Genomic DNA, 16,551 nt, shown 5'->3' with positions numbered 1-16,551 from the left:
TTACACACCACAATGCAACTGTAATGCAATCCTATTGTGTGGTTAAACCCTTAATAAATAAGAGGAACTGGGGCTGTGTAATAGCTAGTACATATAGCTTATTTAAAATGAAAATCTGATACTTATATTCATTTTTTTTATTTTTTTTTAGGAACTGAAAAGACCTGAAGTGATTGGACATACAGTGGTTTACCCGGCTGTCACAGGACAGGATTTTGTAGGCTCTGAGGGGAAACTTACCTTTGAGCCAGGACAAAAAAATATAGTTCTTGACATCAGCCTTACACCAGGAACTGCATCGCTCAATCCTTATCCAAAGCTTTTTCAGGTTTTACTTGTAGATCCCACAGGAGGTGCCAAAATAGATAAACTATATGGGACTGCCAACATCACCATTTTGTCAGACTCTTCTTCTCAGTTTACCTGGGGGTTACTTGACCAACTTCATCAACCCTTCGATGAGGTTATTTTAAACAGGGTTCTCCAGACCCTCAACAATAAGGCAGGTGCTGAATTCACACAAGAACAACTCGGTGCCACTATGAGTATCCTGGACAAGGTAAAACTGCATATACACAATCTGTCTCATGATAATTTTATTAATGTGAATTCGGGTAGAAAAACAGACATGGTGCACATCTACAATCTTGTATAATGATCTGACTGCTTCTCAGCATAATATAAAAAACTAACAGGTTGTTAGTATACATTTTTGATCAAAAAGTACAAGCCCACTCGCCACGTCAAGGCCACCTATTCAGAGTGGGTCCCTGACGTCCCTAGCATTAAATGGCGCAGCACCGGTCGGCGACCACCACCGCCGCGACACCAATGCCCACAGGGGGGGAACGACCCACCGGCAGAGCAGCCCCAATGCCACTCAAACCAGTCTATGGACCGCAACCCCCCCCCCCCCCCCGCAGACACAGCGCCACGGCAGCAACGGACACCACACAGCACCACACCAGTGTGAACAAGGTCCAATAGCTCACTTACCATGCTCTCCCAGTCAGACTGGGAGGCTGCTAGGAAAGAAATGACCCATGTGTAGCTAACTACTACTTATATAGGGTTGGGCTGAGGGGGTGGGGAAGAGTACAACACATGTTAAAACAAAAAAAAAGGAGGGTATAGAAATCACAGTGTGAATTCGGGTAGAAAAACAGACATGGTGCACATCTACAATCTTGTATAATGATCTGACTGCTTCTCAGCATAACATCAAAAACTAACAGGTTGTTAGTATACATTTTTGATCAAAAAGTACAAGCCCACTCGCCACGTCAAGGCCACCTATTCAGAGTGGGTCCCTAACGTCCCTAGCATAAAATGGCGCAGCACCGGGCGGCGACCACCACCGCCGCGACACCAATGCCCACAGGGGGGGAACGACCCACCGGCAGAGCAGCCCCAATGCCACTCAAACCAGTCTATGGGCCGCACCCGCCAACACAGCGCCACGGCAGCAACGGACACCACACAGCACCACACCAGTGTGAACAAGGTCCAATAGCTCACTTACCATGCTCTCCCAGTCAGACTGGGAGGCTTCTAGGAAAGAAATGACCCATGTGTAGCGAACTACTACTTATATAGGGTTGGGCTGAGGGGGTGGGGGAGAGTACAACACATGTTAAAACAAAAAAAAAGGAGGGGATAGAAATCACAGTGTGAATTCGGGTAGAAAAACAGACATGGTGCACATCTACAATCTTGTATAATGATCTGACTGCTTCTCAGCATAATATCAATAATTTTATTAATACTACTAGTTAATACTACTTTGGTGTTGCTTCAACATTTATGTGGCTATTGGTGTTCATATATGTGGTGGCCCAGTACGGGAGATGTTGCCTTTACCCTTGCGCTGTCTGGCAGCCTCCTTCAGTGTCCCCAGGGCACCTTGCACCTGCCCCCCCCCCCCCCAAACATATGTTCTGCAATGTATTGTCTAATAAAATGTACTGTATCTTTAAGAGATATGTCATGTGATTGTTACCCAGGAGGTACCAGTGACCAGGTGATCCCAAGAGTGACCTATAGGCTCCCTGCTAGTCTCCCCCATATAAGCCCTGGGTGGAGCTAGCTTCTCTCTCTTGGAGCTTAGAGCTCTTGCTTCCTGCTGAGGTCCAGTGCAGTCGTGCCTAGTGTGTGTGGCCAGAGTGTAGGAGGCCTCAATGTCAAGCCTTGCAGCCACCATCAGTTCATGTAAGCTAAAGCAAGCCTCAGTTCAAGTAGCCCAGGATCCAGCGGTATACCTTCGGGTAGTTTTAGGCTAAGCCCTGGCTTCATGAATACAAGGGGTTAATGCCATCTGCCCCTAGGGCAGTGTTTCTCAATTCCAGTCCTCAGGGCCCCCTAACAGGTCATGTTTCAGGATTTCCTTAGTCTTTCACAGGTGATATAATTGTAATGATGCCTGATTCACTGACCATAATTATGTCACCTGTGAAATACTTAGGAAATCCTGAAAACATGACCTGTTATGGGGCCCTGGACTGGAATTGAGAAACACTGCCCTAGGGTAACAACATCGGCCCTCATCACACCCCGCTACCACAACTTCCCCATATGTCCCCTTCAGGCCAGCGGGCTGTGCAGCACCACTTGAAAGTTCTACTGGCTGAGCAGAAATTTGCCAACAAGCAAGGTGAAATCTGCAGAGTACGAATTCAAGACATCAGGACGGTGACCTTACAACCTAACACGGAGACCATCATCTGGTGTCGTGCACGTCCCGGAGTCAAGAATAGGAACCATCAAGCCCTGCTGGAACCTATACAATTGCAAGATTATCCTCTGGTTCGAGCTGCAAGAAACCTTGTCACTGTCATACACGGGAGATTCCCGGTGCGGTTAGTAAAAACCTGTCTGATTCTGCTACTATCATGCCCAAATACACTCCTGTAGCCCAGCTGTACCTCCTAGAGTCGAAAGACATTGTGACAGAATGTCTGGTGGCCAGACAGCGTGCAGCTCAAGTGGCCGAAGGATCCAGTGTGAGTCCTCCAGAGCCCTGATGGGTGCAGCTCCAGGTTGGAGACGACACTACCCCAAGGGACCAAGTCAATGGAATCATCAATGTTGCCAAGAGGTACCATGAGGCTTTCAGCAAGCACCCCACAGACTTCGGGCAGACTTCAATGATTCTTCACCGAATACTCACAGGTGGCAGCCCACCTATTAAGGAAAGACACTGTCTGGTTGTGCCCAGTATGTACCGGACTGTCAAGAAGATGCTGGCTGACATGAAAGAGGCAGACGCAATTCAGGAAAGTCAGAGCCCCTGGGCCTAGTCAAGAAAAAGGACGGAACCATCTGCTTCTGTGTCGACTACAGATAATTGAACAATGTCATACATAAGGACATTTCTCCATTGCCAAGGATCGAGGAGTCACCTACTTATCTCGGGTCGGCTGCTTACTTCTTCACCCTGGACTTAACCAGTGGATATTGGCAAGTGCCCATGGCTTTGGAGGATTGGAAGAAGACCGCCTTTGTGACCGACTGTTCGAGTTTAAAAGTATGCCGTTTGGGCTGTGCAATGCCCCTGCTACGTTCCACATCTGATGGAAAGGTGCCTGGGGTATTTGAATTTTCAAAGTGTCCTATTGTACCTGGGCAATGTCATTGTGTATTCCAAGTCCTACCAGGAACACCTTAGCCACCTGTCAGATGTCTTCCAAGTCCTTATCAAGCATGGGCTGAAGATCAAACCATCAAAGTGTCACTTATTTAAACCTCAGGTCCACTACTTGGGTCATTTTGTCAGCGCAGAGGGAGTCCAGCCTTATCCTGAAAAGGTGGAAGTTGTCAAGAACTGGCCAACCCTGCGCACGGTGCTGCGAGGAGCTGAGGTTGGAAGGCTACTACGGCTGTTTCATTCCCCACTTCGCCCAGATTGCAGAATTCCTCACAGCTCTCTTACGGGGTACAGCGAAGGAGAACTACAATGTTAGACTACCTTTTGAATAGGCTGAAGAGCAAGAGACGGCATTTCGAGCTCTCAAAAGTCTGCTGACAGAACCACCCATCTTGGCGTATCCAGACTACAGTCAGCTGTTCTGGCTATATACTGATGCCAGTTTTGAAGGTCTGGGAGCTGTCTTGCTCCAAGTCCAGGAAGGGCAAGAGCAAGTTATTGCCTATGCCAGTCATAACCTGCGAGGAGCAGAGAAGAACAATGCAAATTACAGCTCATTCAAATTGGAACTTCTCGCCTTGGTGTAGGCCATGACCGAAAAGTTTGACTATTTGGCCGCCATGCCATTTACTGTCTACATGGATAATAAGCCGTTGGTCCACCTGAACACTGCCAGGTTGGGTGCCATCGAGCAGCATTGGGCTTCAAGATTAGCCAATTACAATTTCACCATCAAGTAGAGAAGTGGCAAGTCGAATGTCAATGCCTCCGTACTGTCTAGGATGACCCTCGGTGAAGAACCCCCTGTCGAAGACATGTGAGAAGATGTGGAGATGCCCCCTTCTACCAACGGTTCGTGAACCAGAATGTTTTGACTGCCCTCATGGATGGTGAACCCAGGTCCGAAACGGTTAAAGAAGACCTATACACCTGGAAGACTCTTCAGGATGAAAGTCGAGTCATGGGGATCTGTTGGACTACCATCTGGCGAAAAAGGTACCAACCTGTCTACGCTGGGCCCACTGTGACTACGAGCTGAAACATCTGTTGCGACAGAGGAAGCGACTGTTTGTGCACAAAGGACTGTTGTACCAAAATTCTTTGGATTCAGTCTCTGGTGATCGACTTTATCAGATTCTGGTTCCCCGAAGAGATGCGGCAATGGTCCTCAATGCAAACCATGATCATTTGGGACACTTTTGAGTCCACAAGACCGAAGAGGCGAAGATTCTAGTGGTTTGGAATGTGGAGCGACATTGAGAAATGGTGCAGTGAATGTGCTGTCTGTAACTTCACCAAGAACATGCGCAAAGACACAAGAGCACCCCTCCATTCCATCCAGAGTGAAAGGCCTAACCAGTTGCTCACGCTATACCATGTCAAGTTGTTTCCTACCCGGTCCAGGTACACCTATGCTCTCACCATGGTGGATCACTACTCTAAATGGGTTGTCGTTGTCCCCGTCAAAGATCTCAAAGCCAAGACAGCGGCCCAGATGTTCAACTCCAATTGGGTTTAAACCCTTGGGTGTCCGGAGTCTGTTCTAACGGACCATGGAATGACCTTTGAGGCCCAACTCTTCCAAGAGCTGTGTCAATTCCATGCCTGCAAGAAACTTTGCTTAGCAAAGACAACGACAGGACTATAATCGTCATGCCTCTGCCACAGCACTTCGATTGGGCGACAAAGTGTGGCTACGGAAGTTTCCAAGAACCCATAATTTAGACTCTATCTGGGAGACAGAACCATGCATGGTGACGGCCATAACCTACCCAGATTCTGATGTGTACAAAGTACAAAAGCATGGGTATAAGCCACAAGTTGTTCACTGAAACCGGATCAAGTTGTGTCTAAAAGGAAATCTGCCAGTGCTCCCAGCAACATCTCTTCCAGCCGTCAGACCTGTGAGAGAGTATGTCCCAGTCGAAGGGATCCATCCATCTATGGATTTCCCCTTGTTTTCTCCGAGTCAGCATGCGATCTTCTGTGTCTCACCAACCCCGGGCCAGTCCAACCGACACTAATCTCCACACCAGTCCCAGTCTTGTCACTGTTGGTTCCACGTTATACCCCTGTCTCTAGAGTGCCGACCCTGTCACCAGTCTCTCCACCACTGCTGCCAGTGAATCCAATTAGTCCTGGACTAATACCAGCTCCCGAGTTCGCTAAGGAAGAACCAGCTCCCGTTCCAGAAGCTCCAAGAGCTCCCGAAGATGAAGGCGTTCCAGACTCTCCAGAAGTGGTGTTACGCAGATCCCAAAGGTCAACACAAGGACAAATTCCCGCAAGGTACAAAGATTAGCTCACAATATAGTGTATAGTGTACAAGGTTATGTACCACACATATGTATGTAAACACTTAGGACTGTAACATTACTTGTAGTCCCAGTCCAAAAATGTCCAATGTATATATATCTGTCTTACACTTTTCTGTCCTCATGTACAGAGTACTCTACTGGCCAAAGGGTTCCCCTGAAATAAAAAGTAAGAGACGTGTAGAGGCAGAGTACATTATGCAGAGGTAAAATGGTTATATAGTATCACACTACTTGTTGAGTTCTGGGGAGAAGTGTTAATAACCGAAGGGCCCTCAGCAGCCAAAGCAGCCCAATATGCAAACTTCTGTGTATTATGGTCTAAAATGTGTTCCTAGAGCAGTTACAAAGCTTGTTAATCCCACATCTTTACCAGACCAAAGGGCATGTATGGACATTTTCAGTGCTACATTGACTTGTTTCTACGTTGTTCTATAACCATACCTGTGAAGGACATTTTGCAAAATGCCCCAGGAACTGTCACTAGGCCCCAGTGGCCACTTCAGTCCTCTGCCCTCCAGGACTGGGTGTCGATGATGACTGTATTTAAGAGGGGGAGTTTGTGGTGGCCAAGTACAGGAGATGTTGCCCCGTACCCTTGCTGCCCTGTCAGGCAGCCTCCTTCAGTGTCCCCAGAGCCCCTTGCACCTGTTTCCCCCTGTACATATGTTCTGCAATGTATTGTATTATAAAATGTGTTGTATCTTTAAGAGTTATGTCATGTGATTGTTACCCAGGAGGTACCAGATATCAGGTGATTCCAAGAGTGACATATGGGCTCCCTGCTAGTCTCCCCCATATAAGCCCTGGGTGGAGCTAGCTTCTCTCTCTTGGCTCTTAGCTCTTGCTTCCTGCTGAGGTCCAGTGGTGTCCAGAGTGTTGGAGGCTTCAAAGTCAAGTTGAACTAAGCTAAAGTCACAGCTTTATCAGTGAAGTCAAGTCAGTCCCTGTCATCTGTCAAGTCAGCGTGGTCTGCATTCAATTGCCCAGTCCTACTACAAGTTCCAGCAAGCCCTCAAGGTCTCTGCATCACTGGTCACCTCCTTGGGCCCTGGCTGAACTGTATAGACTTTACCAACTGTCTACCCTTAGTAAAGCTACCATTGTCCGTAACTTGTCGTCGGAGTCTTTATTACCCCGTGCCTAGCCCAGGATCCAGCGGTATACCTTCGGGTGGTTTTAGGCTAAACCACGCCCTGGCATCATGAATACAAGGGGTTAATGCCATCTGCCCCTAGGGTAACAACATCTGCCCTCATCACACCCCGCTACCACATATAGATCTGCAATTGCATAGTATAATCTTTCTAAAATGAAATTACTAATAGTTTGTTAAATGGGTTATCCAAAATTAGAAAAACCACCCCACCTGTTCTCAGTTTGTGTGTGGCATTGCAGCTTAGTTCCATTCAAATGAATAGAGTCAAATTGTAATACCACACACAACTTGAAGACTGGTGTGGTGCTGTTTTTGGAAGAAATTAGCTCTGTTATTCAATCCCTTGATAGCCAATTTAATCTAGCTACATTACTAGTCTTCTACACATGGACAAATAAATGACCATTCAGGTTATTAACTCTTCATAATGGATATGTGAATTCACAAAAGCCCAAAGGCTTCTCAGTGGATGCACTTGTGTATCCCCATGCACCCAAACAGTCCTAAACACTTTAGTTGGAAGAATCACTTAGTCTCAGTGGCATACTTATCATATAGGCAGAAAACCATACTGCTCTGGGGCCTATGGTGAGAAGGAACCTGCAGCTAAAATCCTTATTCTACTTTCCAACATAGAGCCCTAGTATTTTTTGCAGCTACCACTGGGGTTAATAGATTTGCTGCATTGGATTACAATACCACCAACTCAAATTTACACATTGCAGAAATTATCAGTCCACAGCATAGGAATTTATGTTGTGGATTTGTTTCAGATTTTCCCCATTAAAACCATTGGGTAAGATAAGATTTACAGCAATTCCACAGTGAACCTGCACGACTGGTGGAATCTCTACGCAGAGAATACAGGCAGAGATTCCGCAAATGCATGTTCTGCTGGTGCTAGTATAGCTCGCAAATGAGCCATCTCCATAGACAGCAATGCATTTCCAAGCGGATTCTGCCAATAGAATGAGCATGTTTATTCTTTCTTCAGAGAGCAGAATCGGAATTTAGAAATTCCACCATATGCACGGTGCAGCAGAATCTGATTGAAAACATTAGGACTCTGCTGCAACTTAATTTCCAAGCCTAAAAATTCTGGAAATTCCGTCATGTGAACATGCCCTAACTGTATATTTTTCTTGGAGATTTGCTGTAGAAAGTGTCAACATACAATGCATGTAGTGTGGCTAGTGTTCATTGTCAGATTTATTAAGAGGGTTGTCCATCCAGCGAGATTTTACTTAAAGGAGTACTTTCTGATGTCAGAAAGTTAAACAGAATTGTAAATTACGTCTTCTCAAACATTTTAAGCCTTCCAGTACTTATCAGCTTCTTTATACTACAAAAAAGTTGTGTAGTTCTTTCCAGTCTGACCACAGTGCTCTCTGCTGCCACCTTTGTCCGTGTCAGGAACTGTCCAAAGCAGAAGAGGATTGCTTTGGGGTCGAGAGGGGGGAGAGAGAGCACTGTGGTCGGACTAGACAGACCTACACAATTTTCTCTGAAGCATAGAGCAAATGATAAATATTGGAAATATGGGATTAATATTTTTAAATAGAATATATTTACAGATCTGTATAACTTTCTGGCACTAGATGATTTGAAAAATTTTTTTTTTCATCAGGAGTACCCCTTTAAATCTGGTGAGTAAAACACCCTTCTTAATCCCCCCCCCCCCCCCTTTCCAGGGTTTTCAGAAATAGCTCTTCTTTTTTTCATCATGCAAGTCAAGAAAAGTATTGCCTAGTCCCACTAAAACACGTTGAAATAGGTCTGCCTTGATATTTTGGAAAACTGCTCTGCAGTTTTTGAGCCAAAGTCAGAAGTGGATCCATAAGGGAGGAGAAGTGTAAGTCCTTCCTTTATATGTCCTATTCCTTTTGAATATATTTCTGGCTTTGGCCCAAAAACTGCAGTGGCAGTATTCCAAAAACTGCCAGAAAAAAAACCAAGTGGAAACTTAGCCTAAGTAAGGTGTATTAACAGAGCCTACACCCTGCTTATAAATCTGTTACATTCTACACAAAGTGCAGGTACTGGGAGTGATACTGGTTCCCCACCTACAGCATCTATCTGTACTGACTGACTTTCCCTATAAAGATCAATTACAAAATTACAGTGAACAATAACTCACTGCTTGAGCTCTCTTGAGCTATTACCTTATGATATCTGTGTTTGCGCCTGTTATTCATAGTTAAAAATTCAGCTGAGGGTTGGATGAATTGAATAACAATTTGAAGTAATGCATAATGAGAACTAGCTAATAACATACATATAAGATATTTATATATTTTAGTTCTTCCAGTTTTGGTCTTTTGGATTAATGACATCCTTAAAGGATTCCGTCAATCTAAATGTATTTAATAATTTACTTTATATTGGTAATTCCATGGCTTTGAGGTTCACATAATTTATATTCATCTATTTTAGGAGACTTTAATATGTTGTGAATATTTTGTGTTCCCTGCCAGGTAACAAGGGAAGGGGAAAAACAAGTGCTAAGTGAAGAGAGCCGCATTTTGTTTTATGACATACTCTGCAGCCTTGCTAATCCAGACCGCTTGGACACACGTGGATATAGCCCATTGGTTAAAATTGCTGAAGTTTATGCCTTTTCTCTTCTTACTGGAGTCACCTGTGGGTCCCCAAGCATAAGGTATAATATTACATAATGAATATTTGAAAATAAATTGTCTTTGTTTTTGACTTGTTGTATAGTCAGACAGACCCGGTATACTTTGCACATCGGGAAAACGGACTGTGAGGTTTGTTACTGCCATGGATTCCAGGACTTGTCTGATGAAGCCTAGGAGCAAGGCCTGGGTTTCAGCGCTATTCTGCTTACAATATGTTGTATTACTAACAACTATAATGAACACTTAATATTACCAACAACTACAACAAACACTTAATATTACTAGCAACTATAACTAGCAATTAATATTACTAACAACTATAAAGAACACTTAATATTACCAACAACTACAACAAACACTTAATATTACTAGCAACTATAACTAGCAATTAATATTACTAACAACTACAACGAACACTTAATATTACTAGTAACTAAAACTAACAATTAATATTAACAACTATAACTAGCAATTAATATTACTAACAACTATAACTAGCAATTAATATTACTAACAACTACAATGAACACTTAATATTACTAGTAACTAAAACTAGCAATTAATATTAACAACTATAACTAGCAATTAATATTACTAACAACTATAACTAGCAATTAATATTACTAACAACTATAACGAACACTTAATATTACTAGAAATTATAACTAGCAATTAATATTACTAATAGTGTTGCTCGCGAATATTGGCAATAAGAATTTTATTAGCGAATATCGCGAATTTGCGAATATTCGTGGATATAGCACTATATTTTGGCAATTACGAATATTCTTTTTTTTTTTTTTTTCACCGTACACATCACAGTGATCATCCCTCTCTGCTTCCAGCTTTTGTGGTGTAAAGAAGGCTCTAATACTACGGTGTTATACTGGTGTGCGAATTTTCGCATATGCGAAAATTTGCATATGCAAATTTTCGCATATGCAAATTTTTGTATATGCCAATATTCGCATATGCGAATTTTCGCATATGCAAATTTTGGCATATGCGCAAAAAAAATTGGAATATTATGAATATGTGAATTAAGTGAATATATGACGAATATTCGTCCATATATTCGCGAAATATCGCGAATTCGAATATGGCCTATGCCGCTCAACACTAATTACTAACAACTATAACGAACACTTAATATTACCAACAACTATAACTAACACTTAATATTACTAACAACTACAACGAACACTTAATATTACTAGCAAATTAGAATATTTGAGTTTTGGCTGCATTTGTCATTCACAATGATATTAGAAATGTATCTTTATCTCATGTAGTTCTGTATGTCATCTCACCTCTGCTGATAAATTGCATCTGATTAACCAATAGATATAACACAGACTCTATTATCACTAAGGCTAAGTTTCCACTTGTTTTTTTTTTTTTTGGACACCTAAAAAAACACCAGCAAAAACATCATAAAAACTGCTACAGCTTTTTCCTGCGTTTTGCTGAGCACCCGGTCCACAGAGTGTAAGGAGATGAGGAGTGCTGTATAGCATCACTACTCACCTCCCCCGGCCGTATAGTATACAGGGGGGCATAGTCTTCCCATGCATACTATACAGGAGGCGGGAATCCTGTCACCAGACTGGCAGGACTCCCTGCTCCTATAGTCCCTTTGGGCGGTATACATAATATAAAGCTATCTATGGATAGCTGTCTATAGTGTATAAAGAAGACGAGATCCGCTTACCTCCCTTGTTCCTGTCCCCGCCGGGTCCGTGTAGCACTGCCCCCTGGTGATGATGTCATTAGGGGGCGGAGCTACAGATGGGAGCCAGGCTGGTAAGTCTGAGGCTCTGTTCACATTGTCCATTTTGTATAATGGGAACAGACCCTTCTGGCAGTGTCTTCCCAGACAGGGAGACTCCAGCTGTTGATAAACTACAACTCCCAGCATGCCCAGACAGCCAAAGGCTGTCTGAGCATGCTGGGAGTTGTAGTTTTGCTCCAATTGAAGGCTCCCTGTCCCTTGCGGAGAGTGCAAAAAATGTACTAACCCTTTTTTGTGGTTTTTTTTTTCTTCTCGTTTCAGATCCGTGTATGCAGAGGATTAGGGCAGATTCAATGGATTACGGCAGATGAACTAGATTTTTTTTCTTTTAATAAAATGGTTAACGAGGGCAGTGGGGGAGTGTTTTTTTTAAATAAAATAATTTTTTCAATGTGTTGTATTTTTTTAATTGAATTTTCAGGCTTAGTAGTGGAGGCTGTCTAATAGAGAGAATCCATAACTAAGGCGGGGAGTCGTGTTATCCCCAAAAACAGCTAGCGCTAACCCCACATTATTACACCGGTACCCACTGCCACATGGTACCAGGAAGAGCCAGTAACAACAGGCCTGCAGCATCAAAAATGGCACTTCTGGGCCCTGATAACATCAGGCTGTTGCTGCTTGGTTGGTATCTGGCTGTGAATAAAAATACGGGGAACCCTATGCATTTTTTTTCCATAAATAAATAAATGAAAGCATAGGGTTCCCCGTATTTTTATTCACAGCCAGATAACAACCAAGCAGCAACAGCCTGACGTTACCAGGGTGGGCGTAGACCATTGTTACCGGCCCTCCCCAGCCTAAATAACACCAGCCCGTTACCGCCTAGGCCCAGGAGCACCATTTTTGACACTCCAGGCCTGTTGGTACTGGCTCTTCCGGGGTACCAGAGTAATAATTGTGGGTTAGCGCTAGCTGTTTTTGGTGATAACGCTAAGCCTCGGCTTAGTAATGGATTCCATCTATTAGACAGCCTCCACTACTAAGCCTGAAAATTCTATTAAAAAAAAAACACAACATATTGGAAAAATTATTTTATTTTAAAAAACACTCCCCCACAGACCTCATTAACCATTTTATTAAAAGAAAAAAAAAATCCAATTGATCTGCAGTAATCCATCGAATCCGCCATAATCCCCTGCAAAAAAAAATACAAAAAATTTGTTAGTAAATTGCTGTCACTCTCCACTGGGGAGAGCGCCCATAATGCAATGTCTATCCATATAGAGAGCCTCCAATTGGTGCAAACCTACAACTCCCAGCATGCCCAGACAGCCTTTGGCTGCCTGGGTATGCTGGAAGTTGTAGTTTATCAACAGCTGGAGTCTTCCTGTCTAGGAAGACACTGCCAGAAGGGTCTGTTCACATTATACAAAACGGACAATGTGAACAGAGCCTCAGACTTACCAGCCTGGCTCCTGTCTGAAGCTCTGCCTCCTAATCATGTCATCACTAGGGGACAGAGCTACACAGACCCAGCCTGGACTGGAGGGAGGTAAGGGGACTTCTTCATCTTCTGTATACACTATATACAGCTAGAAAACCTACACAACAAAAGCTGAAGCAGACAGAAGAGGGACGTAGTTCCGAAATGGGCGTAGGGGTGGACGTCTCTGTATCATGTTGTTTGCTCATATATTGTGGGTATAAGTGTTTGCAGCTATATTGTTACTGCTCTGTATATGTTTGGGCACTTTGCCATTTACCTTCGTCCTCTGTTCCCCCGTTGTTTAGGAACCAGCCTCACTGTTCTCCGCTGCTCTTGCTGCTTCCTGGTGTTGTGACATCTCAGAGCCTTCAGCCTATCACCGGCCGCAGCGATGTCCTGCCTCGGCCGATGATAGGCTGCGAGCATTGTCATGTAAGGAGCCGGCCGGCTTCTTACATGACAGTGGGCTCAGCCTATCATCGGCTGAGGCGGGACATCGCTGCGGCCGGTGATAGGCTAAAGGCTCTGTGACGTTCCCATTCCCAGGAAGCAGCAAGAGCAGCGGAGGGACCATGAGGCCGGTTCCTTAGCAATGGGGGAACGGAGGACGAAGGTAAGTTAAAGTTTGTTTTTTAATATTTGCAGCCCAGGCACAGGAATTCAAAGTTCAGTGCAGAAGCTGATAATTATTTGGCGGGGGGAGAGAAGCAGTGCTTGCTCGCGGGTGACATACGGTACGATTAGTCCCCCGATGTGGGGTGCAGCGCTGGGCTGATAAACCAGCGGGGGGAACGGATGTTGGGGGGCAATGTATGTTGTTCAATGTACATACTGTAAATAAATAAGCCCTACACTGAAAATAAGCCCTAGTGTGTGTCACGATGCCGGCTGGCAGGAGGTGGATCCTCTGTGCCAGAGAGGGATTGGCGTGGACCGTGCTAGTGGACCGGTTCTAAGTCACTACTGGTTTTCACCAGAGCCCGCCGCAAAGCGGGATGGTCTTGCTGCGGCGGTAGTGACCAGGTCGTATCCACTAGCAACGGCTCAACCTCTCTGACTGCTGAAGATAGGCGCGGTACAAGGGAGTAGACAGAAGCAAGGTCGGACGTAGCAGAAGGTCGGGGCAGGCAGCAAGGATCGTAGTCAGGGGCAGCGGCAGGAGGTCTGGAACACAGGCTAGGAACAAACAAGGGAACGCTTTCACTAGGCACAAGGGCAACAAGATCCGGCAGGGGAGTGCAGGGGCAGAGGTCAGATATAGTCTGGGAGCAGGTGGAAGCCAATTAAGCTAATTGGACCAGGCACCAATCATTGGTGCACTGGCCCTTTAAATCGCAGAGACCCGGCGCGCGCGCGCCCTAGGGAGCGGGGCCGCGCGCGCCAGGACAGGACCGACGGAGAGCGAGTCAGGTACGGGAGCCGGGGTGCGCATCGCGAGCGGGCGCCACCCGCATCGCGAATCGCATCCCGGCTGGAGGCAGTATCGCAGCGCACCCGGTTAGTGGATCTGACCGGGGCGCTGCAGTAACGAGGATGAGGCGAGCGCTCCGGGGAGGAACGGGGACCCGGAGCGCTCGGCGTAACAGTAACCCCCCCCTTGGGTCTCCCCCTCTTCTTGGGGCCAAAGAACCTGAGGACCAAAAACTCAATTTTTTCGTGATGAGGTCCGATGCACATTAGGAGGGGTTCCGTGCGGTAACGCACGGCACAGTCCAATCTTTCATTGTTAACACAATTGATGTAGAGGGGTCTGGCGAGACTGGTCACAGGGACGTTGAACCTGTAGATAAGAGAGGCCAAAAAAAAATTTCCTGCAGATCCGGAATCCAAGAAGGCCATAGTAGAGAAGGAGAAGGTAGAGGAAGATATCCGCACAGGCACAGTAAGACGAGAAGAAGCAGAGTTGACATCAAGAACTGTGTCACCTTTGTGCGGAGTCAGCGTACGTCTTTCCAGGCGGGGAGAACGGATAGGACAATCCTTCAGGAAGTGTTCGGTACCGGCATAGTACAGGCAAAGATTCTCCATGCGGCGTCGTGTCCTCTCTTGAGGTGTCAAGCGAGACCGGTCAACTTGCATAGCCTCCACGGCGGGAGGCACAGGAACGGATTGCAGAGGACCAGAGGAGAGAGGAGCCGGGGGGAAAAAACGCCTTGTGCGAACAAAGTCCATATCCAGGCGGAGCTCCAGACGCCATCCGGAAGAACGCATGTCAATGCGAGTGGCAAGATGAATGAGTTCATGTAGGTTAGCAGGAGTTTCTCGTGCGGCCAGAACATCTTTAATGTTGCTGGATAGGCCCTTTTTAAAGGTCGCGCAGAGGACCTCACTATTCCAGGACAACTCGGAAGCAAGAGCACGGAACTGAATGGCGTACTCGCCAACGGAGGAAACACCCTGGGCCAGGTTCAGGAGGGCAGTCTCGGCAGAAGAAGCTCGGGCAGGCTCCTCGAAGACACTACGGACCTCAACGAAGAAGGACTGGACTGTGACTGTGGCAGGATCATTGTGGTCGCAGAGCGGTGTGGCCCAAGACAAGGCCTTTCCAGAAAGGAGACCACGGCAGAGTCTGGAGTCCCCATCAAATTTGTCCGGCAGGGACAAGCAGGGGTTAGGAGCGGCCGGACGCTGCGGAGGAGTTGCAGGAGCCGGCGGAGGAGATGGTTGTTGTAGTTGCCGCTGCTGTGTCAGTGACAGCATCTGCTGTAACTGTGACTTCAGTTGCTGTGTCACGGAGGACAAGTATGCCAGCTGGTGATTTTGTTGGGTGATCATCGTGGAAATGTCGGCAAGACTTGACAGCGGCACCTCAGCGGAATCCATGGCCGGATCTACTGTCACGATGCCGGCTGGCAGGAGGTGGATCCTCTGTGCCAGAGAGGGATTGGCGTGGACCGTGCTAGTGGACCGGTTCTAAGTCACTACTGGTTTTCACCAGAGCCCGCCGCAAAGCGGGATGGTCTTGCTGCGGCGGTAGTGACCAGGTCGTATCCACTAGCAACGGCTCAACCTCTCTGACTGCTGAAGATAGGCGCGGTACAAGGGAGTAGACAGAAGCAAGGTCGGACGTAGCAGAAGGTCGGGGCAGGCAGCAAGGATCGTAGTCAGGGGCAGCGGCAGGAGGTCTGGAACACAGGCTAGGAACAAACAAGGGAACGCTTTCACTAGGCACAAGGGCAACAAGATCCGGCAGGGGAGTGCAGGGGCAGAGGTCAGATATAGTCTGGGAGCAGGTGGAAGCCAATTAAGCTAATTGGACCAGGCACCAATCATTGGTGCACTGGCCCTTTAAATCGCAGAGACCCGGCGCGCGCGCGCCCTAGGGAGCGGGGCCGCGCGCGCCGGGACAGGACCGACGGAGAGCGAGTCAGATACGGGAGCCGGGGTGCGCATCGCGAGCGGGCGCCACCCGCATCGCGAATCGCATCCCGGCTGGAGGCAGTATCGCAGCGCACCCGGTCAGTGGATCTGACCGGGGCGCTGCAGTAACGAGGATGAGGCGAGCGCTCCGGGGAGGAACGGGGACCCGGAGCGCTCGGCGTAACAGTGTGTTTTGTGTGACAAAAAGGAATAT

At 46.5% G+C, this 16,551-nt stretch overlaps 1 protein-coding gene across 3 annotated transcripts in view; it reads left to right on the top strand.

Annotated features, from left to right (window-relative positions):
- Positions 1-16,551, top strand: part of ADGRV1 (adhesion G protein-coupled receptor V1) — a 588,171-nt gene that overhangs the window by 313,988 nt on the left and 257,632 nt on the right. For all 3 annotated transcript variants that reach the window (XM_056538342.1, XM_056538334.1, XM_056538351.1), the window contains 2 exons: positions 152-559; positions 9,592-9,776. In XM_056538342.1, coding sequence (XP_056394317.1) covers positions 152-559; positions 9,592-9,776 — 593 coding nt within the window. The remainder of the gene's footprint in view (positions 1-151; positions 560-9,591; positions 9,777-16,551) is intronic.

This window comes from Hyla sarda, chromosome 1, assembly GCF_029499605.1.
Source record: "Hyla sarda isolate aHylSar1 chromosome 1, aHylSar1.hap1, whole genome shotgun sequence".
Taxonomy (NCBI): Eukaryota; Metazoa; Chordata; class Amphibia; order Anura; family Hylidae; genus Hyla; species Hyla sarda.
The sequence above is the reverse complement of the archived record's forward strand: the minus strand, read 5'-3'. Positions and strand labels throughout refer to the sequence as shown.